The 23,083-nt window shown below is 38.4% G+C and overlaps 2 protein-coding genes across 2 annotated transcripts in view; one reads left to right on the forward strand and one right to left on the reverse strand.

The window, feature by feature from the left end:
* capn1a (calpain 1, (mu/I) large subunit a) overlaps nt 1-18,728 on the forward strand; it is a 30,235-nt gene extending 11,507 nt beyond the window's left edge. Inside the window, exons 6-22 of the mRNA XM_076975014.1 lie at nt 1,324-1,492; nt 2,840-2,923; nt 3,102-3,187; nt 3,348-3,422; nt 3,516-3,676; nt 8,135-8,304; nt 10,931-10,942; nt 11,191-11,402; nt 11,650-11,689; nt 11,875-11,940; nt 12,074-12,131; nt 14,821-14,885; nt 14,998-15,066; nt 15,609-15,687; nt 15,783-15,896; nt 17,231-17,289; nt 17,440-18,728. Of these exons, the coding sequence (XP_076831129.1) occupies nt 1,324-1,492; nt 2,840-2,923; nt 3,102-3,187; nt 3,348-3,422; nt 3,516-3,676; nt 8,135-8,304; nt 10,931-10,942; nt 11,191-11,402; nt 11,650-11,689; nt 11,875-11,940; nt 12,074-12,131; nt 14,821-14,885; nt 14,998-15,066; nt 15,609-15,687; nt 15,783-15,896; nt 17,231-17,289; nt 17,440-17,466 (1,546 nt within the window). The 3' untranslated portion in view covers nt 17,467-18,728. The remainder of the gene's footprint in view (nt 1-1,323; nt 1,493-2,839; nt 2,924-3,101; nt 3,188-3,347; nt 3,423-3,515; nt 3,677-8,134; nt 8,305-10,930; nt 10,943-11,190; nt 11,403-11,649; nt 11,690-11,874; nt 11,941-12,073; nt 12,132-14,820; nt 14,886-14,997; nt 15,067-15,608; nt 15,688-15,782; nt 15,897-17,230; nt 17,290-17,439) is intronic.
* mrpl14 (mitochondrial ribosomal protein L14) lies at nt 18,016-19,500 on the reverse strand. The gene is made up of 3 exons (XM_076975013.1): nt 19,341-19,500; nt 18,745-18,812; nt 18,016-18,633 (listed from the first exon to the last, which is right to left on the reverse strand). The coding sequence occupies exons 2-3, from the start codon at nt 18,804-18,806 to the stop codon at nt 18,267-18,269; spliced, it is 429 nt and encodes a 142-aa protein (XP_076831128.1). The 5' UTR covers nt 18,807-18,812; nt 19,341-19,500; the 3' UTR covers nt 18,016-18,266.
* Nucleotides 19,501-23,083: the final 3,583 nt, after the last annotated feature.

Below are 23,083 nucleotides of genomic sequence, written 5' to 3' on the forward strand. Positions count from 1 at the left end.
TTGTATGGCCTCCTACAAGTCAAAGGAGCTCCTGAGAACACCCAGACGAAGCCCAAACAAAACCGAAATGCTCAGTTGCTCAGTGAGCACAACCACGTCCTGAAGCAGCTTGTTGACATTCTCTCTGATCCCCCGGTGCTCGCATACCCTGACTTTGAACTACCGTTTGTTTTACACACTGACGCCTGTAACAAAGTGCTTGGGGCTGTGTTATATCAGAGGCAGTGGGGGAAATTAAGAATCATCGCATACGGCTCAAGAACTCTGACCAAACCAATCTGGTCTCCAGACTCTGTCACGTCTCCAGAGTCTGGAGACGCTGTGGAGATTGTTCTGCTGCCTGCAACATACTCCAGCATGACCGGTTTGGCAGTGTGTCAGTAATGGTGTGGGGAGGCATTTGGGGCATACTTTCTGAACCTGGAATTGACACCTCTGCTCCAGACTCTGTCATGTGCTCAGTGTGAAGCTGCTCTCATCCATGAAGAGCACAGGGCACCAATGGCGAATCTGCCAATCCTGGTGTTCTCTGGCAAATGCCAATCGCCCTTCATGGCGTTGGGCTGTAAACACATGCCCCACTTGTGGACATTGGGCCCTCAAACCATCCTCATGGAGTCTGTTTCTGAGAGTTTGAGCAGAAACATGGATATTAGTGGCCTGCTGGAGGTCAATTTGCAGGGCTCTGGCACTGCTCCTCCTGTTTCCCCTTGCACAAAGGAAGAGTTAGTGGTCCTGCTGCTGGGTTGATACCCTCCTACAGCCCCCTCCATGTCTCCTGGTGTACTAGCCTGTCTCCTGGTATCTGCTCCATGCTCTGGACACTGCTGACAGACACAGCAACCTTGCCACAGCTCGGATTGATGTGCAATCCTAGATGAGCTGCATTACCTAAGCAACCTCTATAGGTTGTAGACACCGCCTCATGCTACCTCTATGGTGAGAGAACTGACAAAATGCCAAAGTCTGTGGTCCATGGTGTACCTGCCTTCGCCCGGAGATGCTGGGATTGGCTCCAAGCCCCCGTGACCCCGACTAGCAGAATTAAGCAGTACAGATAATGGATGGATATATATACACTTGTCTTGAGGAATTTCCACTAAATTTGATTTTTGATTTTGAGTATGATTCCAAATCCAGACCTCCATGGGATAATATTCTTCAATTTTACATAAAGGAAACATTTTGGTTCTTATATACAACTATAACATACTCAGGCACATAATGTGTTATTATACTTTATAGCAAAAAATAAAAAATGAAAAAGTCTTCTTCAGAACTGACCCAAATAAGATCTTGATGAAAACTGTGTTCTGACCACAGGCTGAATGGGTCCTACGAGGCCCTGTCAGGGGGCTCCACCACCGAGGGATTTGAAGATTTCACTGGAGGAGTGTCAGAGATGTATGAGCTTCGTAAACCACCAAGGGACCTTTACCGAATCATCTCTAAAGCTCTGGAGAGAGGCTCCCTGCTGGGGTGCTCCATTGATGTGAGAATACAGACATAAACTCACAATGTTTTCTAACTTTTTATTCCTGGTACTATTTTGTTTATTTTAGCTTAGTTTTAGTCATACTTTAAGAGAATGCAGCTTAGCCAAAGCTACCTAACTTTAGCTTAAAACCATATTTGATAAACTGTTATCATTAAATCATCATTAAGATCTTGAGAATGATGCATCCATTTAATTGAATAAAATAGAAACAAGGATACAACCCACTGATGCAAAGCACTAACACTGCGTTTCAGCACTAACACTGCCCCCTTGTGTATCATTTTATTTGTACTCTAAACATGAGACTCAAGCCAAATCTAAGAGATGCTTCATTGGAGTCATGTTTGAACAGTTGTGTGAATTAAGATTATATATTATTATTCATCAAGAAAGATTTCTGCAGTTTTCATTTTCAAGATATTGTACATGTAAATGACCATTATAAAAAAAAAATCAGTAAATACTTATTAATGCTTAATACTGTATACTTATTACTGAATACTTACGCTTTTCATGGATTGCTTACAAATTAAGCAAATGCAGGAGTACAAAATTATTATATACACACATGTATAAAGTGCTTTATTCCACAAAATACCCAACAAAATCTACCCAACATATTCTGGGTCCAGGAAAAACACACAAATCTTAATTGACCGCCCCTTTTATATTGGCACGGCCAGGGAAGTGCCATAGTAATAGTAATCACAGTAGTGTGTGTATGAGACACAGAGGTGTTCTATTTTATATAAGTCAATATTAAAAACCTGTATTAATTAGAAAAAAGTAAAATAAAAATTCACATTGGTTTCTGGGCACCAGATAATTGGAAAACTATACAGTATACAGAGGGAACAATGAATAAGGGACTAATAATAAATATTAAATAATAAATAAAGGAAGTGTACAGTGACATATATTATTTCCTTCATCACTGTGCACTTCAGTTTAGTCATGTATAATATATATAATATATAATGTATAATATGAAGCAACACAATCATGGTGCTTAGGGAACTGGTGTTGTGACCAGAGGGTGGTGGGTTTGATTCCCAGGCCCTGGGTCATGACTGAAGTGCCCTTGAGCAAGGCACTTCTCCCCAACTGCTCACCTGGTACTGGACTAGGCTACCTCAGCCCCCTAGTGATCACTAGTGCGCACTTTGGATAAGAGCGTTTGCTAAATGCCCTAAATGTAAAACACAGACATGCCTTTATCATGCCTTTTGCATGCAGAATGTCACTTCAGAATCTTTCAACTCAATTCATTCAAACCTTTTCATCACATTTCTTGTATTTGTTGCATATAATACCAATTTTGGTAATTTATTGTGTTCACAGATCACTAGTAGTTTTGACATGGAATCTGTGACCTTTAAAAAGCTTGTAAAAGGTCATGCCTACTCACTGACTGGTCTCAGACAGGTATGAATACAGCCATATGGAAATATACTGGAACATGTGGAAACTACACTTAAAATATTAATACAGAATATTTGATCAAATATGCTGTATTTTTTCCAGTTTATATTTTGTATATCAATATATGAGTGTTTTCTGATTTAAATATGAGTGTGTAATTCTGCATTTTGATTTGTGCTAGGTAAATTTCAGGGATCATATGGAGAGACTGATTCGTATACGGAATCCTTGGGGTCAGGTAGAATGGACAGGTGCCTGGAGTGACAGGTGAGAACAGGAAGCTGTTAAATCAGATCTATAATCGGATGGTTAATCACTATATATCATACATCTAAAAGGTTTCACGTCCACTCTGTATAGTCAGACTGATTGCATTAACATTTAATTAAGTAATAATAATATTTACGTTACAACTGTCCTTTAATAGCTCTTCAGAATGGGATGAAATAGATCCATCAGAGCGAGAAGATACGTGTCTGCAGATGGAGGATGGAGAGTTCTGGTAAACCTCCTATTGAGCTACATAAATGTATTATAAGACAGAGATAGGATGAGCACTGGTCTCAGGACTGTCTCTCACACTCTGTCTATGTAGGATGGCCTTCGACGAGTTTTTGAGGCAGTTCTCCAGGCTGGAGATCTGTAACCTGACTCCAGACGCCCTAAGTGAAGATGCAATGAGCCATTGGAATACCATCACGTTCCATGGGGAGTGGAGAAGAGGGAGCACGGCTGGGGGCTGTAGGAACCACCCCAGTGAGTGACCAACACTTCTCACTACTTGGTGCTACTTGCTGCATGCAACGCAGCCACAACATCCAATCAGTACAAAAACATGGCAGAAGCTAATGCAGAGAGATACATTATACTTATACTATAGATTATACTATAGACACTATACTGCTCACTTGTATTACTCACTGCTTTAAAAATGAGAAAATTCACTTACCATAGCTAGCTAATAATTGGTGACTCATTATTTGGCTAGTTAAATAGTGTTTTCTTACTACATTCTAACTACACCTTAAAAGCCTGTAATCGAAAGGACCTACCAGAGGATAGATAGAAAAGTCAGGATAATTATCAGTATTAATTATCAATAGCATATTTCATTGTAAATACATTTATTGAGCATTACTACAACAGACAATTGCTAGGGACAGACCATATTACAGAGGCGTGTGTAACCTGGCGAGCATCTATCAAGGCTTTTTTTACAGGGAGATGCATTTGAGTTAACACAAGCTTTTTTGCTTTAGATCCATGTTCAGAATCAGAATCTGATCTGGGATCAGAACTCTAGGGGTGATAAAGCTCAGCATTAGCTTGCTAGATAAAAACATCAGATATCCACACGCCTACCTACCAATAACAACATAAAGAGTGCTGGGTGGTTCAGTGCAGCAAAAAGAGGAATGCTGTTAAAATTTGGAATATGTTGGTGCAGAGCGATGAAGAAATTGCTCCACTGTCAAAGTAGCGCAGGGCAGGAGGAGATAAAAAGTGGATCACACCATTTGCGAGGCAATTCTTTTGTTGTTGTTGTTGTTGTTACATTTTATATTTAATCATATATCTTCTATGGTATTAACATTTTTTAGCTTATTAGGGACAAACATCCATTACAAAAACAACAGCTTTTTCTCTGATCTTTAGGGGTGCTGGGACACATTTTAAGGGTGCTTGAGCACCCCTAAAGAGCGTCTAGACACACCTGTGTTAAGGGTGCTTGAGCACCCCTAAAGAGGGTCTAGACACACCTGTGTTCTGAATTGATCGCAAATAAAGGTCATCATGTATTTTTCCAGTACTGAAACCAAGTATTTGAAGTACATACACAATGTTTATTTGTTTCAGAGTTCACAGGCTCATGAAATTTATTATTATATGGCTTGAAAAGCCCTATATTGTTATCCCATATACTTCTTCTTATTCTTCTGCTTCTTCTTGTCACTATTTGTGAGTTTAATACAGCCCGAACCGCTTAACGTACAGACTCCATTCAAACTGCGTTTCGAAGCTCTCTGCGCTGTGACTTGTGCTATGATATTTTTGAGTCGATAGTATTTATAGATTTTAATGAATTTAAGTTTAAAAAATTTTAAGCCCCCCATTGAAATGAATGGCGGTTTCAAATTACAACTGCGAGTTAGAGCATGAGTTAGAGCGTGTGCAGGCATGAAAAATGATCAAAACTCTCCTGGATAAACTGCTGTAAAATCCTTACACCTTCACCTAGAAGCTCCATTTAAATTTTAAATGGGAGAGAAACTTGTCCTTTCTGGCTCGCCGGGATATTTAATCATTTGATCAATTCGTTTTAAAGTTATGAGCATTTGTTTGGCACTAAGCACAGAAAACTGCCCCATTAGCTCCCATGTTAATTTCTCGAAGTCATTTGTGGGTCAAACCACACACAATTACACCAAAATCATCAGCCAGGGGTGCTCTCTCATACAATCTCTTCGGTTAAGCGATAAGTTAAATATGTCCAGAACTACGTTTGTTCAGAAGGTGCAAATCACATTAAACAAGGCATCTCCACTCAGAGTAGAGGAATGTCTCTCCTCACGCACAAACATACATTTCTCATACCCACTCCACATACACACATATACACCACACACACACATATATACATACATCTCTCTCATACACACTCCACATACACACATATACACCACACAGACACACACATACATACATACATCTCTCTCATACCCACTCCACACAGACACACATTTCTCTCATACCCACTACACACACACACACATACACCACACATACACACATACACATACATCTCTCTCATACCCACTACACATATACACCACACAGACACACACATACATACATCTATCTCATAACCACTACACATATACACCACACAGACACACACACACACACACACACACACACACACACACACACACACACACACACACACACACACACACACACACATACATACATCTCTCATACCCACTACACATACACACATATACACCACATAGACATACATACACACACACACACACCTCTCTCATACCCACTCCACATATACACATATACACCACACAGACACACATACACATACATCTCTCTCATACCCTCTCCACACACACACACACACACATACATACATCTCTCTCATACCCACTCCACAGGGGCAGAGGGGCTAGGGCACACCTTTTCAAGCCCTATAGTATTTCCTTCAGGAAATGCATTGTCTAGTTAATGTTGAATTTCAATGTTGGACAAGAATGAGTTGATCGCAAAATACTGTAAATATTAATATCAGTTATTTTGTAAGCTACTGTTATTCAGCCATGCAGAACTAAATGTGTGCTAGGCTATTCTTACCTGTCTAATAATGCTAAGTAGGTTTTTTGTACTAACATTAATTACTACTACTACTATTCCAAAATGAAAGCTGTAGCTGTTCTGAAATACTTTTCTCTCCTTTACCCTTCCTCCTTGTTTCAGATATTTATGAACTAATGTAACGTTTGCTCCGCCCCAACCTGGGTGAGATCTGTTTTCCTTAGTTTTGGTTTTAGTTGCATCTCCACAGTGTTCTTCTGTCACGCCCCCTGATCCTACCGCCCATTATTAGTCAATCAGCTGTTTACGTTTAATGTCCTGATTTGTTTGGTTTATATTCCCGTGTGCCCAGTCCTTCCTTGTGAGTCATTCTGGTGTGTACTGTTGCTAGTGTTCGTATGTTCTGTTCCCCGTGTGTTGATATTTGGACCTGTCCTTGGTATTTAAACTGTGAATATTGCGTGTTCAGTGTTTGGTTGATAGTATCAGGTTTGTTTTGTGTTGCTTTATAGATCGTCCCATGTTGGGTGTTGTGATCATTCTTGAGTTCGCTCGTTATGGTCCTTCGAGTGTTTGTCAGTACGGTTAGTCTCTTTTGTAAGGTCTATTTGGCGGTGTTTCGGTTTATTGTATATTTCATCTAGAGTGTGTTTTGTTTGTCTGTTGGTTGTATAAGAACTTGTTCGTCATATGTGTATTTTCTGCTGTGCCTGAGAGGTGTTACCTGATTAATCTGTGTACTAGTATACACGCTAAGAGTTTTACTGTTACATTCACAGAGTTTCGGTGTCTGAAAGCTCTGAGTGTTTATGTGAATGTAATGCCTCGCCGTTCAAGAGTGATTCGAGCCAATCTAAGTAGGAGACAGGAGGAAACTCCCCCTCCTACTAATAAATCTGACTCTCAGCAGCATTTGTGTCCTTCTCCTAGTTCTTGCACGTTACAACTAATTAGGAACAGAAGTGCTAATCATGGTATTAGAAAATAAATACATGGAGCATTATATGTTCACGTGACTCTGTAGTATGGTTTGCTTTTGTTGCATACTGGATACTGTATGGCATACTACTACGAGGACAAGTGTGCAATATCCAGTATGCAGTATGCAGTACACAGTATGCAGAAGGCCATTTAGAACATAGCATGAGATGCTTAGCGATGTGTACAGTTATGTTTTCCAGCTCGCCTGTGAACTTCAGGTCCGCATTATGTTCACTGGTCATTGCAAGTCCCTATAGGATGCATGTACCATGTATTCTCCGTGGGACTGTGCGCACCAAACCGTGAGATACTGTACCTTGACAGTGCTTTACTCATCATATTAAAGCACTTCAGATGAAGATGAATAGGTTTCTTCTCACAATACTGTAAACACTGAGCTAACAACCTTAGTCAGAACAGAGCACACCTTTTCAACTACTCGTACTTCCTTCAGGAAATGCAAATCTAGTTTTGATGTGAAGTTTGACTTTTAAGCCAGTAGGAACTTGTTCAGTCAGAGACTCTTCTCCTCCTCTGCATGCCTACTTGAGTGTCAGAATCATTCACAGAATCAATCATGACTGGCAGGCAGTACAACTCAACTGAAAAACCTCACTTCCACAAAACCAAGCATGTCTAGCCACTGGTGTCATTTAGCGTGGAACTGAACATTGTGGCATCTGGTTGGTTCCAGTACAGTTCTCACCATTTTTAGCCCTTTATACAGTGTTGGTGTTACTAACTCATGCACTCTTGTGTGGAATTTAAATGGAGAAATATGGCAACAAAATCATACAATTTACAACGCCAGGCTCCCATGAAATTCTCATACAAGTGCTGTACTTGTGTTGTCCCAGTACTGTGCCCAGTTCTTTATGTCTTTGAGAATATCTCTGTTCTGTTATGCAGACACATTCTGGATCAACCCACAGTATAAGATTACACTGTTGGAGGAAGATGATGATCCAGAGGATGATGAGGTGGCCTGTAGTCTTCTTGTTGCCCTGATGCAGAAAGACAGAAGACGTTACCGCCGGCAAGGGCAGGACATGCACACCGTTGGCTTCGCAATATATGAGGTTAGTACTGGTCAACACTATAGTTTATAGACTTCAATATATTAGGCGAGTACTGGTCAACACTATAGTTTATAGACTTCAATATATGAGGTTAGTACTGGTCAACACTATAGTTTATAGACTTCAATATATGAGGTGAGTACTGGTCAACACTATAGTTTATAGACTTCAATATATGAGGTGAGTAATGGTCAACACTATAGTTTATAGACTTCAATATATGAGGTGAGTACTGGTCAACACTATATTTTATAGACTTCAATATATGAGGTTAGTACTGGTCAACACTATAGTTTATAGACTTCAATATATTAGGTGAGTACTGGTCAACACTATAGTTTATAGACTTCAATATATGAGGTGAGTACTGGTCAACACTATAATATATTAGGCGAGTACTGGTCAACACTATAGTTTATAGACTTCAATATATGAGGTGAGTACTGGTCAACACTATAATATATTAGGCGAGTACTGGTCAACACTATAGTTTATAGACTTCAATATATGAGGTGAGTACTGGTCAACACTATAGTTTATAGACCTCAATATATGAGGTGAGTACTGGTCAACACTATAGTTTATAGACCTCAATATATGAGGTGAGTACTGGTCAACACTATAGTTTATAGACCTCAATATATGAGGTGAGTACTGGTCAACACTATAGTTTATAGACCTCAATATATGAGGTGAGTACTGGTCAACACTATAGTTTATAGACCTCAATATATGAGGTGAGTACTGGTCAACACTATAGTTTATAGACTTCAATATATGAGGTTAGTACTGGTCAACACTATAGTTTATAGACCTCAATATATGAGGTGAGTACTGGTCAACACTATAGTTTATAGACCTCAATATATGAGGTGAGTACTGGTCAACACTATAGTTTATAGACCTCAATATATGAGGTGAGTACTGGTCAACACTATAGTTTATAGACCTCAATATATGAGGTTAGTACTGGTCAACACTATAGTTTATAGACTTCAATATATGAGGTGAGTACTGGTCAACACTATAGTTTATAGACCTCAATATATGAGGTGAGTACTGGTCAACACTATAGTTTATAGACCTCAATATATGAGGTGAGTACTGGTCAACACTATAGTTTATAGACTTCAATATATGAGGTGAGTACTGGTCAACACTATATTTTATAGACTTCAATATATGAGGTAAGTACTGGTCAACACTATAGTTTATAGACGTCAATATATGAGGTGAGTACTGGTCAACACTATAGTTTATAGACTTCAATATATGAGGTTAGTACTGGTCAACACTATAGTTTATAGACGTCAATATATGAGGTGAGTACTGGTCAACACTATATTTTATAGACCTCAATATATGAGGTGAGTACTGGTCAACACTATATTTTATAGACTTCAATATATGAGGTGAGTACTGGTCAACACTATAGTTTATAGACTTCAATATATGAGGTGAGTACTGGTCAACACTATAGTTTATAGACTTCGATATATGAGGTGAGTACTGGTCAACACTATAGTTTATAGACGTCAATATATGAGGTGAGTACTGGTCAACACTATAGTTTATAGACCTCAATATATTAGGCGAGTACTGGTCAACACTATAGTTTATAGACTTCACTTGTAAACTGCTACAAAGAACATTAATGAATAGAACTAATGAAGTAGGGCAATGAAAGCTACTTGTAATTCTAGTTATTCTAGCATTTACAAAACAGTGGGTAAATGAATGAACAGAATTGAGGCAATATCCTGCTTTATGACCTTATGGGCAGACTACTCAGATAATAAACATCCCACCTTATCTGGGAAACACAGTAACACAGTTCATATGGCACTGGTTGAACTGGTTGAGTTGTCTTTATTGATATGACAGTAACCTCAAGATTAATTCTGAAGACTACAAAAACATGTTAATTACTCATATCAAATTACATTGCAACAAAACTCGTTAAACTGTACTTCTCTGTGCTGCAAGGCAATGATCAAAAATGTGTTGCTCAAACAACAATGGAATATTTCAGGAATTATCCTAAAAGGACAAATCAGGCACTACATCAGAATTCCACTGAGATAGATGCTTCTTTTGTCATCCAGATGTCACTGATACCTTGAAAGGATGTTATGTGTCAGTGGAAGACATTTAGTCCAGGACATTTAGGACATACTTTGTCATTGTGGTCTAATCACAGAAATGTCTGTAAATGCATCAATTATTTGATTATGTAAATGTACAAATTGGTACAGTACTCACCATTGTTAATGATCAACCTTATTAACGAACAACGTTTTTGCCTTTTCTGCTTGCCTTATTTGTAAAGCAAACCTTGTGGAATGAAAATTAAATCCCAGTTCTAAGATCTACCATTACAGCCTTTTTTTGGAGATGTTGGGTACTGTATGAGATGTACTGTCAACTGTTGTTGCTGTTCTGAAGTCAATCTAATGTATTTTCTGAAGATTAATATAAATGCAAACTTAATTTAATATATACTAGCCAAGTCTTTTCTGAAGGCTCTGCTTTGGATGGGAATCAATATCAAAGCAGATCTTCTTAGATTAAGGCGCAGTTTAAATAAAATATATTCTTGATCAATTAGATTTTCTCTTCTTTACAGATTCCTGAGGAGGTATGGATTTATACTGTCCGTTAGTCACTTCAGCAGGTTTGCCCATTACGTTCAAAGCCTATTTCCTGGCCACATTTGGATGTGATGACAGTGGATACGCCCAAAATTTGGCCTGTAGTTGAAATAGTTCTTATATTCAGCTCCCATACACATGCAAATCCTCAAGTTTATGTTGCCTGTTCATCACTTAATGCTACTTGTTTAAGTTCCACCCAGCATTATCAGCTGCTTTCTTTGTGTGACTGTAGTACAGGGGTTGTCAGAATGTACACCTGAAGAAGGACTTCTTCTTAACCCACTCATCCTGTGCACGCTCGGAAACATTCATCAACCTCAGGGAGGTCAGCACTCGTCTCCGTCTGCCACCCGGGGAGTACCTCATCATTCCTTCCACCTTCGAGCCCAGCAAAGAGGCCAACTTTGTCCTGCGGGTCTTCACTGAGAAACAGTCTGCAACTGAGTGAGCATGTGTGACATCTGAGATTGTTGCCCTGCAGTCTGGATGCTTTTCTGTCATAGGTGTTATGTTAGTATTATATTGTCTGTTAAATAGCAGAAACACCCAGTAAAAATGCAATAGGGCAGCATGGTGGTGTGGTGGTTAGCACTGTTGCTTACAGCAAGACCACAGCAAGGTGGTCTGGGTTTGATTCTCAGGTCCATACAGAGTCCAAATAGGTTTATTTGAGTTAAATTTTTCGTGGCAGGGAGCTGGATGATGAGATTTCTGCAGATTTGGAGAATGAGGTGAGTGTTCCATAAATTAAGTAATACAATAGATTTAAGTACAAAGGATTTTCTAAACATATTCACTCTACACATCAGTGTTCCGTCATGTAGGTTCCATGATGGTAGTTAAATTAAGCCACAGTAAAAATGCTTAAACCAGCAGCCTTGTATCCATATATGATGTTTGTGTGGTTGTCATTTAGGGAGAAATCTCTGAGGATGACATCGAGGACTCCTTCAAGTCCATGTTTGCTCAATTGGCTGGAGATGTCAGTATCTTTGTTTAACTGTTGCATAATATATTCCCTGTGTCATAGCATAAAACTAGCAGTTCTAATTGCAATATACTTGTTAATAATGGATGAAACAGTTAATGTATCAGATATTATCTCTCTGTTACAGGATATGGAAATATCTGTCCGTGAACTTAGGACCATTCTCAACAGGGTTGTGTCAAGACGTGAGACCCATCTATTCATGTGCAATTTTTTATGCGATTATAGTCAAATTAGGTGGTGTGTGTTTTACAATAACCGAATAGTTTTGAGGATCTGTGCTACAGTTGTGATCAAATTTATTCAACCCCCAATGCTGCGAAGGGTTTTATGGAATTCAGTGCACATTTGTAATTGTGTTCATAATGAAATCTTACAAGGACTTGTTAAAGAACTAAATGCAACTAAGATAGCATCAATTTTTTTTGTCATAAAGTATTAAATGGCCTTTTTGTGATTTCTTCATTGACACAATTATTCAACCCCTTTACGACTACCACTCCTAAGAACAGAGGTTCATTCCAGTGTTTTCCATCAGGTATTGAAAACATCTGTGGATGTCAACGAGCAGCAATCAAGCATGATAAGCACTAATTAGGCAGATTTAAAAGGACTGTGATACTCAGCTCCTTCTAGACATCTACTGGTGTGTTTCCAAGCATGGTGAAGGCAAGAGAATGGTCCCAGAAGACAAGAGAAGAGGTTATTGCTCTTCACAAGAATGGCAATGGATATAAAAAGATTGCGAAGTTGTTAAATATTCCAAGAGACACTATCGGAAGTATCATTCGCAAGTTCAAGTTAAAGGGCACAGTGGAAACGTTACCTGGTCGTGGCAGAAAGAAGATCCTGACCGCGACTGCTGTGCGCTACCTGAAGCGTAATGTGGAGAAAAATCCCCGCGTGACTGCTAAGGAACTGAAAAAAGACCTGTCAGATGTGGGCACTGAAGTTTCAGCTCAGACAATAAGGCGCGCACTGCATAACGAAGACCTCCATGCCAGAACGCCCAGACGCACCCCCTTGCTGACTCCAAAGAACAAGAAAAGTCGACTGCAGTATGCCAAAAGTCATGTGGACAAGCCACAAAGGTTTTGGAACAGTGTACTGTGGTCAGATGAAACTAAATTAGAACTGTTTGGGACAATGGACCAGCGCTATGTTTGGAGAAGGAAGAACCAGGCTTATGAACAAAAGAACACCTTGCCTACTGTGAAGCATGGCGGGGGGTCAATTATGCTTTGGGGCTGTTTTGCTTCTAATGGTACAGGAAAGCTTCAACGTGTGCAGGGTACCATGAATTCCCTTCAGTACCAGGAGATCTTGGAGGAAAATGTGATGGAGTCAGTCACAAACCTGCGGCTTGGGAGACGTTGGACCTTCCAACAGGACAATGATCCGAAGCACACATCCAAGTCCACTAGAGCATGGTTGAACATGAAAGGCTGGAACATTCTAGAGTGGCCATCGCAATCACCAGACTTAAATCCAATTGAGAACCTCTGGTGGGACCTAAAGAAGGCAGTTGCAGTGCGCAAGCCTAAGAATGTGACTGAACTGGAGGCTTTTGCCCATGAAGAATGGGCTAAGATACCCATAGGTCGCTGCAAGACACTTGTGTCAAGCTATGCTTCACGCTTGAAAGCTGTCATAACTGGAAAAGGATGTTGTACTAAGTACTAAAAAATAATGTCACTAGGGGGTTGAATAAAACTGATAATGATGTGAGCACAGTAAAGACATTTGTGGTTATTCCATCATAAATATTATGTTATGTTTGTCTAATTTATAAGTGCCTCTTTGATATAATTGTAAATAAGATGACTGAAATGATCAAAATCAATGTCAAACTGGCCAAAACACTTTATTTCAGTGGGGGTTGAATAAATTTGATCACAACTGTAAATATTTTATGACAACGAGGTTTGGAGGGATGCCCAAAGCATTTAGCGCGTTTAGACCAAGACGTTTATTTAAATAGAGTGGTAGTGCTTTAACAATGACCAACATGAATATGAACACTGATGCAAACTCCACTATCAACAAAGATGAGCACAAAACCAAAGCTACACATATATTAAGTAAGAGACACATAACAAGCCCCGACTGTGACCCATTACAATAATGAGGTGCACAACGCTTACACACATCACATAACCACCCCCATAGGAACTACATATATGGGCACGAACAGACACGGACTAAACATACACATGCCCAAGGGGAGGGGTTCGGGGCTGTAACGTAACACATTTAAGTGAGTATACGTATAGAAAGAAATTAAATTAAAGGATTGTAAAGTTTTTAAAAAGTTAAAGCCTTCATTATACCCTTCAAATAGTCCATCCCACTGAGAAAGCTTCAAATTTTTTGTTAATTGTAAATGTAGCTATATTGCTACAAATAATATAAGTAATATACAGTATATATTTACAAAAACCAACAAAGTGCAATGTATTGAAAAAAGGGACTACTGCAAGAAGCAGGAAGAAGCAGGAAGATAATCTTCTAAGCTGAGGAAGATAATGACATTACGTTAAAACAAGGTCTAGGACCCATTTAGGCCTCAGCTATAAATACAAATTGCTATAGGTTGAAAATTCGAGATATTAATCTGCAGATTTCTAAATCATTTTTATGAACAGAATTAGGTCAGAAATTCTATTTTAATAGGTTAAATGATGCAGATTGAAAGGTGGAAAATTGTCATAGTTCAAGTGAAATATGATAGAAATGTACTTTTGCCTTTCTATGTTTGATCATTAATTCCACTGTTTGAGGAGAACTGTGTCATGATGTGACCTATAAGAAATGTTTCTGCTTATTGACTTATTTAATGTAATTTTTATAGAATTCTTTGCTATATTCATTCAGATAAAGACTTGAAAACAGATGGCTTCAGTATGGACTCCTGCAGGACCATGGTCAACCTCATGGATGTATCCCCTTCATTTTATTATTATTAATATCTTTACTCCATCACTCTGTCTTGGCACGCGTGTTAAATCCACAGTTGTTGTCTGGTTGTTCTCTTTAACTCTCACTCTTCAGAAAGATGGCACTGCACGTCTAGGCTTAGTAGAATTTCAAATTTTATGGAACAAGATCAGAAAATGGCTGGTGGGTTGACAAAGCTGTGCTGTCCATTAAAAAATATTCAGGAAAAGTTTCTTGTATATGCATGTTCACCCTCAAACTCAAAAACCCTCAAAAATGAAGAAGAGTGGTCTTTAATTAATTTAAAGAGCTGGTGTTTTTCCATACATGTTATGCCTTTCGAGCAATCGTTCTATTAATTAAGCAGGAGGATCTTTCTCTTTCAGTCCTTAATATCACAAATACATATGTTGGTGTTTTAATGCAACTCGGCTTACAGAGCTATATGTCATCAACACAGAAAACTATTAATGGTCTTAATACTGAGCCTTGTGAGAAACTGAATTCATATTTTACATTTGCCAAATTGTCACCAATACAGATTGAAAAGAATGGTTAAGTCCACAGCGGCTAATTTAGGTTTTCTTACCTAGGTAACATTATGTAATATGTGTTTTTAATAAGTGTTCAGGTTATGTGTTCTTCTATGTGCTATATCAGTTTGTTCAGATTGTTCGGATGTTTCTAAAGTAACATTTTTGTGTGACAAAATCTATGTCCCACAGGTCATCTACAGGCAATATGACCTTGATAAGTCAGGGACCATGAGCTCTTACGAGATGCGTCTTGCTGTAGAATCAGCAGGTAAGGCTAATTCCATCACAAACCTAAACACAAATCATGGGCATTAACCCCTATCTAAAACTACTGTATTGTTTTATGTTTCCCTCTTTGTATAGGTTTCAAGCTTAACAATACACTGAACCAGATTATTGTTGCAAGATATGCTGAGAATGATGCCATTGACTTTGACAACTTCATCAGTTGCTTGGTTAAACTGGAAGCTATGTTCAGTATGTCTTTTTTTAAATCCTGGAATGCACATTTCACAACAGCTTTAATCAAGCATAAGGAAATCCTGTACTGTAGTGCCAGTCCTGTACAGTTAGTGAGTTTCTTATGAAGGATTTCATATATATATATATATATCCACCAGTCTACTACACAGATCAATAGATGAGTGCAGAAAACAGAGCAAACAGTTTTCAGAACACTGGAAATTCTGACCAAAAATATTGTTTAATTTTGGGAGTTTTGCTCAGGATATTGGAAGAATAAGAAGAACTGTAGTAAATCAGAAGATGTTTTTTAATACCATTTTAGATGGTAGACTTTCTTTAATTTTCCAGCCCTCTGCCACAGGCATCTCCACAGTGCCTGTCATCTCAATTTATATATATATATATATATATATATATATATATATATATATATATCAGTAGCGAACTGTGACCATTAAACCTGGGCCCCCCTGGGCCCGCTCCCACTCCCCCCCCCCGAAAAAAAATGGTTTCCTTTCCTAATTAACTGCAATAAATAAATAAATAACTGAGACGACAGTACAGCTTTAGAAACGCAATAAACAATAGTATCTGTACTAGATAACTTCTTAAGCAAAATAAGGTTCCAACAAAATAAGGTTCATAAGTGTTCCTCGGGAGCGCAATATGTAAACAACGCACACAAGGGCATCAAAGGACTGAATCAAAACTAGCTAGCGGTGGTACGCTAACGACAGCTAGCATCGCCACAGCGGGCGGAAATTATCATACAGCTAAGCCCGCCCATTAAGAGGGAAGATATGATTGGTCAATTTTGCTGTCATTTGAAACTGGTATTGCGCTGAATTATAACTGCCAGGCCCTCTGTAAACGAACAGCGGGCGTCACAGTCCTGATAGGGGGAGAGACAGGCTCACAGGCTTCCACTTAACCCCTCACCTTCCAACACAGATTGAATAGACATGGTTGAATAATTTATTTTTTGCTTATATTTTTGTAATTGTTTAGATGTCGATTGTCAAACTGGATAAATTATATATTTATGTTTTAAGAATATTTAGAGGGCCCTGACGATTCCCCACTGATATATATATATATATATATATATATATATATAGCATTGTTGCCATTTTCCCAGTCACTTGACTGTATAAAAAAAATACTTACTATATATTTTAAGAATTTTTTTGTGTGCCCTTTTGTCATTTGATATAAATTCAAAGCATAATCTTGTTACAGTGGTATACTGTATATGACATAAATATATTAACATATAATGCTACTTGTTGCTTAAGTAAATGAGTCTTCTGCCAAATTTAAATTTTCACTGATGCACTTTACTTTAGGAATTTTCCAACAGCTGGACAAAGAAGGGACAGGAGAGGTTGAAATAAACATATCTGAGGTAATTTCCATTCCACCATGTCCTTTACTGTGAAACTGCTTGTTAACACTATATACCTGCACTGATTAACACCTTTACCTTTACTGTGAAACTGCTTCGAAACACTATATACCTGCACTAATACTAACACCTTTACCTTTTTCATTCTAGTGGCTGTTCTTTACTATGTGTGGTTGAAGTGGACCAACACTAAAGACGACACATTGCTAGATTTCTGCTCAAGTGCCTCACTGATGAAAGATTTCGGCTATGCTATTTTCTCCATGCAGTCTTCCTATCTCCTTTACCTCCAACAAGCAGAATACATTAGTTATATATATATATATATATATACTTGGTAAGGTATATCACCATGGTGTGAGGTGTCTGCAATTCCAGATTGTCTGAGTTTTCAGTGCTTTATAGTGATGTGGCCCTTCAACTGATTACCAGATGATACGTAGTTCTAATCTCTGCTGTAGTGCTGTTTTTGTTTGACTTTTTTCAGAAATATCAATTTAGGTCTTGATTTGTGTCTAGTTTTGCAGTATGATTTTATTTAAACCAGGCTCATCTGTTGTTAAATGTATTTGAGATAGGTATTAGGGAATAACAGTATTTAATAATTTTATTAATTCTGCTGTAAAAGTTTATTGGTTTCTAATACCACCAGACAGAAGATAAAACTGAACTCTGCTTACATGTGTTGGCTATATGTAAGCAATAATACAGAACACACCAACACAATTACCAGCGTAAAAGCCTTTTACTTGTCCAAGCCTTAAAAGCATGCATCATCCCAAAATGGTCAGATATGGGTCAGTAACAAACTTCTAAAGTGATCTACCACTTTAAGGTTTTAACAACTGTAGTTGCATTCTAACATTATTAATATATTCAGTTTTTCCTTTTCAAAATTCAGTCACGGAAAGCAACTACAGTAGCATAAATGGTGGTGCAGATTTCTCTCAGTTATTCAGTAATGACACTAACGTTATCTATACAAATCGCTGTGCAATAGCTAACACTTTGGAGTATTGGCCCTCCATTTTACGCAAGTGTGTAGGTAAGGGAACTTTAATTCTTGTTCCTGTAGGGTTTCCATTTTCTTCTATCAGCACAACGTTGTTTGAATCAAAGCGAGGTGTCATGCATGGTCCAGGCATCTTGTGTCCCACAATAAGAGCCTTCTTTTTCTGTCCTTTGATGGCTAATAAGACGGTGTCACCCACTTTTCCCACTCCATTCTTGGTATACACGTGAATAACTCTAGGAGGGCGGTGATAAGGGGTGGTTCCAAGAGTGCTGTTGTCAACCACCCTTACTCGAGTTAACTTCTGAATAGCTGCCAAAGCTGCTGAAATGCTGAAGAAACAACATTGAATGATAAATGCATTAGAAAGCTGCTTTTTACTTTGATTATTCAAGAATGCACATGGAGAATTAAACTACTAACTGTATATGATGATGTGTTACCTGAAGGCCCTGCAGTGCGTTGCTGGTGCCAGCTTTGTTAGAGTCATTGGAGAGAAGGACATACTGATCTGGCACAAGAAACAAGTGAAACTATGGAATTGTGTAAATCTACAGGACAACAGTCTTAACAAGGTCGGCTTGTCTCAATTATATAAGACAGTAGGCAACTCCTACTTAAACTGTCATAATTTCTGTATTATCCTCGGCATTGTTCATAGTTATTCACCATGAATTCTGTCTTCTCGTTCATTTCTACTCTAGAAGTCAATGTAAGTAGGCAAATAACATAGACGCCGTGCCTAGCTGGTTAGCATTCAGGTCAACTTTCAATGAAAAACCACACGTTCCTCCAATACAACACACACACCATTATGCACCACAGAATGGACACCGAACATCATATATAACATCATATATAAGGTGATATAACATGACACCATGTCGACTGTTCCGTTACATTACATAACGTTAGTTAATATGTTGCCAGCTAGCTTAGCTATCAGAGTCAGCTATCGAGTAAAACAAGCATTTTGTCAAAGGTCACATGGCTCCGTTTATGCTAAGATGATCCTCGTTACTAATAAAAATATAAATACCTTCGAATGGGTTAATCACCACCTAACAAGTTGATTTCCACAAGTTAACCATACCAGCTTCGTTCAAAACACGTAAAACTTTCCAGATGCAGCTCTCGGTCAGAACAGCGAACTTGGCCGCAGCCGTAAAATGAACTTCCCGTCCCAGTAGGTCGTATATTTCAAAATAAAGGTTGACTACATCCGTTAAATACTTCATTTTTGTTATTGAGGGATTTAATGAATAATAATTAATCTGAGGATTCATAATATATATAAACAGATATAAAACACAATGACACGTGTGATTGAGTCATTTAAACCCTAATGTACCACTCTAAAGTAGGATGATTTCCTTATTACCAGAGACTGTTCTTTCTGTCTCTAAGTCTGTCTTGAACTGATCTGCAGTGATTGGCAATTGTGCTATGTGCTTTAAACTTCCAACCAGGCCAGGTTACTGAATACTGTTCATTATTCTAAGAAAGCCACTTGCAATACCCTCTATCTGACCCTTATACTGCTCAAGAAAGGAAGAGAGCACAGACTTTACAATGAAAGACAGGGCACTTTACAATTTTAACACAGGTACAAGTATTACATGACCAATCACACACCGGTGAGAAGCGGCAGCCAATTGCGCACAGCGTACTCTCTACCGCACATATGTCAAAGTCAAGGCAAAGTCAATTGATTATCTATGGCCCCCTGGATGATATTTAATTACTATTAGAACCGGCCCGCAGGCCACAGCCGCCCGATGGTGTTTTGCACGCACAAACACTACATTCCCCACAATGCAACGGTAGCCCGCGAAGTCACTGCAGCGCGCACAAGCGGCGAGGGTCTGCGCGGCGAAAATGACATCGCTGTGGCTCCGCGCTAGGGCGTCGCACGCTGTCGATTCGCGAGGTTGTGCACCTCTCGAATTTTGTAACTGCGCACACCAGTTAAACTTAATTAAGTTAAATATTTATACAGCTATTCGAAATAATTCGCTTTTTAAATCACATTATTTAATGGTGGTTTATTTTCAAAACGCCCAATCTTAACGTCTTCACGTTCTCTCATGTTTCGTCCTGGAATTACAAGAGGCTCGTATTTGTTAACGTAATACAAAAGAACTGTTCAGTCAGACAGATATTTGTTGTGAAATGAAGCAGTTACAATTTCAAGCATTTTCAAGTACTTTAGCCTAAATTCCAGCACTTTTCAAACCTTTATTACTTTATTAATTTAATGTACAGGACATGTTTTCTTTGAAGGAAGTTTGTTTTTATCTGTTTGCTTGTTGAAAAATGTTTTCACTTGAAATTACTGACAGATCCATAAGAAAATATTACTTTATTCATTTAAACATTAAATAATATACACTGTGTTAAGTCTTGGTTCAATAGGCTATGTGCAATCATTTCAATATGTTTTAATAAACATTGAACCAGTCCGGCCCTCGGCTTGTAGCAAATTTGGTTTTTTGGCCCTCGGTGTATTTGACTTTGACATCCCTGCTCTACCGGGATCTACACCCCCTGGGGTGCAGGAAGGGGAGAGAGGACAGACTCTCTAGTGCGCCCTAGTGACAGAGCACCATCCAACACTGGGCATACAAGCACACACACATTCATGCACAGACACTCACACAACTGGTTTTATTGAACAGAGAGACACAGACACACACTCAGGGAGAATTTGTCAGGGACTGCCAATTTACCTAACCTCCAAGTCATTGGGCTGTGGGAGAAACCGGAGACCCCGGAGGAAACCCACGCAGACACAGGGAGAACATGGAAACTTCACGCAGATAGGGACTTAAACACAAGACCCCAGTGCAGAGAGGCAAACATGCCAACCACCAAGCCACCGTGTTGCCCAAAATCATCTGATCTCTCAATTCACAGACATGGTTCAAACCGACCTTAAAAAGTCAAACTCAACTTTTTAGTCAATGGAAAAAAAACTTTTTTTGAGTAGGTGCCCATAGCTAACCTTGACTCATCCATTGAATTAGATATTCTTCACACTTTTTAAATGGGTGACTGTATACTATAAAATAATTGTACATTCAAGTTGAATTGATGTGATGCTAATTTAATACAGAGCATAGTATGAATGGCATTTGATTTTCCATATTTTAATTCTTCTTCCTCCTGAAAAGTCATGGGTGCAAGAATAATGTCTCCAGAAACATGAAGTCATCTCAATACTGATGAGGTATTTCAAAACATATAAGGTGAAAAGTCAGCTCTATCATAAGCCACAAATGTTAGCCCCAGGAGTTTAATAAACATCACTCAAACTTTTATGGAACATGGTTCTATGGAACAGGAAAGTATGGAAAAAAGATAATAATAATAATAATAATCTTTATTTGTATAGCACCTTTTATGCATACATGCAACTCAAAGTGCATGACAGAATAAATAAAAAAAGAAACATTAAAAGGAAGCAAAGATAAGACAAAAAGAAAATATTAAAAAGAAATTAAAGATAAAAAGGAAACAAGATGGTTGTGTCATTACAGTCCTGTCTCACACACACACAAACATTATACTGATATATATATATATATATACTACCGTTCAAAAGTTTGGGGTCACTTAGAAATGTTCTTATTTTTGAAAGAAAAGCAGTTTTTTTTTCAATTTAGCTAACATTAAATGCATCAAAAATACACTCTATACATTATTAATGTGGTAAATGACTATTCTAGCTGTAGCCATCTGGTTTTTAATGCAATATCTACATAGATGTATGGAGACCCATTTCCAACAACCATGGCTGTGTTCGAAATAGCCTACTACATACTACTGGCGTACTGATCGAGCCCCAAATCAGTATGCCGTATGCAGTATGTGACCAAAATGAAATTTTCCAGTATGCGAAACATACCCGGATGACCTACTACTTCCGCAAAATATTCCAGTATGTGAACAGAGCTATCTTCGTGGTGTACTGCATCCCATCATGCAACGCTATGATCACGTGACCCCGTAGTATGCTTTGCTTTTGTCGCATACTGGAAAATGTACTGCATTTACTACGAGGACCAGTATGCAATATCCAGTATATACTGAGTCCAGTATGCAGTATCCAGTATGTAGTAGTCTATTTCGAACAGAGCCTATCACTCCAGTGTTCTAATGGTACATTGTGTTTGCTAACTGTGTAAGGAGGCTATTGGATATTTAGAAAACCCTTGAAAACCCTTGTGCAAGTAGGTTTGCACGGCTGAAAACAGTTTATTAGAGAAGCTATAAAACTGACCTTCCTTTAAGCTAGTTGAGAATCTGGAGCATTACAATTGTTGGTTCGATTAAACTCACAAAATGGCCAGAAAAAGACAACTTTCAATTGAAACTCGATAGTCTATTCTTGTTCTGAGAAATGAAGTCTATTCCATGCGAGACATTGCCAAGAAACTGAAGATTTCCTACAATGGTGTGTACTACTCCCTTCAGAGGAGAGCACAGACAGGCTCTTAAATTAAAAACTGACGGTTAATGTTCTCTAATGTTTCATTAAAAAATAAATAAAAGCTGAATAAAGCCAACCTACCGTGTTTATTCATTTATCTGAGTGTTTTAGGTTTTTACTTTGAAGAGGAAAAAAGTCCTGAATGAGAACGGGATCCCGTTTAAGGTGCTCTAAAAAAAACACCTGACTATTAGTCGACTAAAAGGAAAAGCTGATGAATCAGATTTGACTATGAAAATCCTTAGTTGAATACACCCCTAATATATATATGCTGATGATGTTCTACCAGT

This window comes from Brachyhypopomus gauderio, chromosome 15 (assembly GCF_052324685.1).
Source record: "Brachyhypopomus gauderio isolate BG-103 chromosome 15, BGAUD_0.2, whole genome shotgun sequence".
NCBI classification, from domain to species: domain Eukaryota; kingdom Metazoa; phylum Chordata; class Actinopteri; order Gymnotiformes; family Hypopomidae; genus Brachyhypopomus; species Brachyhypopomus gauderio.

Excerpts from the sequence above, each read along its gene's own strand:
- mrpl14 (XM_076975013.1), bottom strand. The coding sequence starts at position 18,806 with ATGTCCTTCTCTCCAATGACTCTAACAAAGCTGGCACCAGCAACGCAC. Across the intron at positions 18,634-18,744 it reads ACGCACTGCAGGGCCTTCAG|CATTTCAGCAGCTTTGGCAG; the intron begins GTAACACATCAT and ends TTGTTTCTTCAG.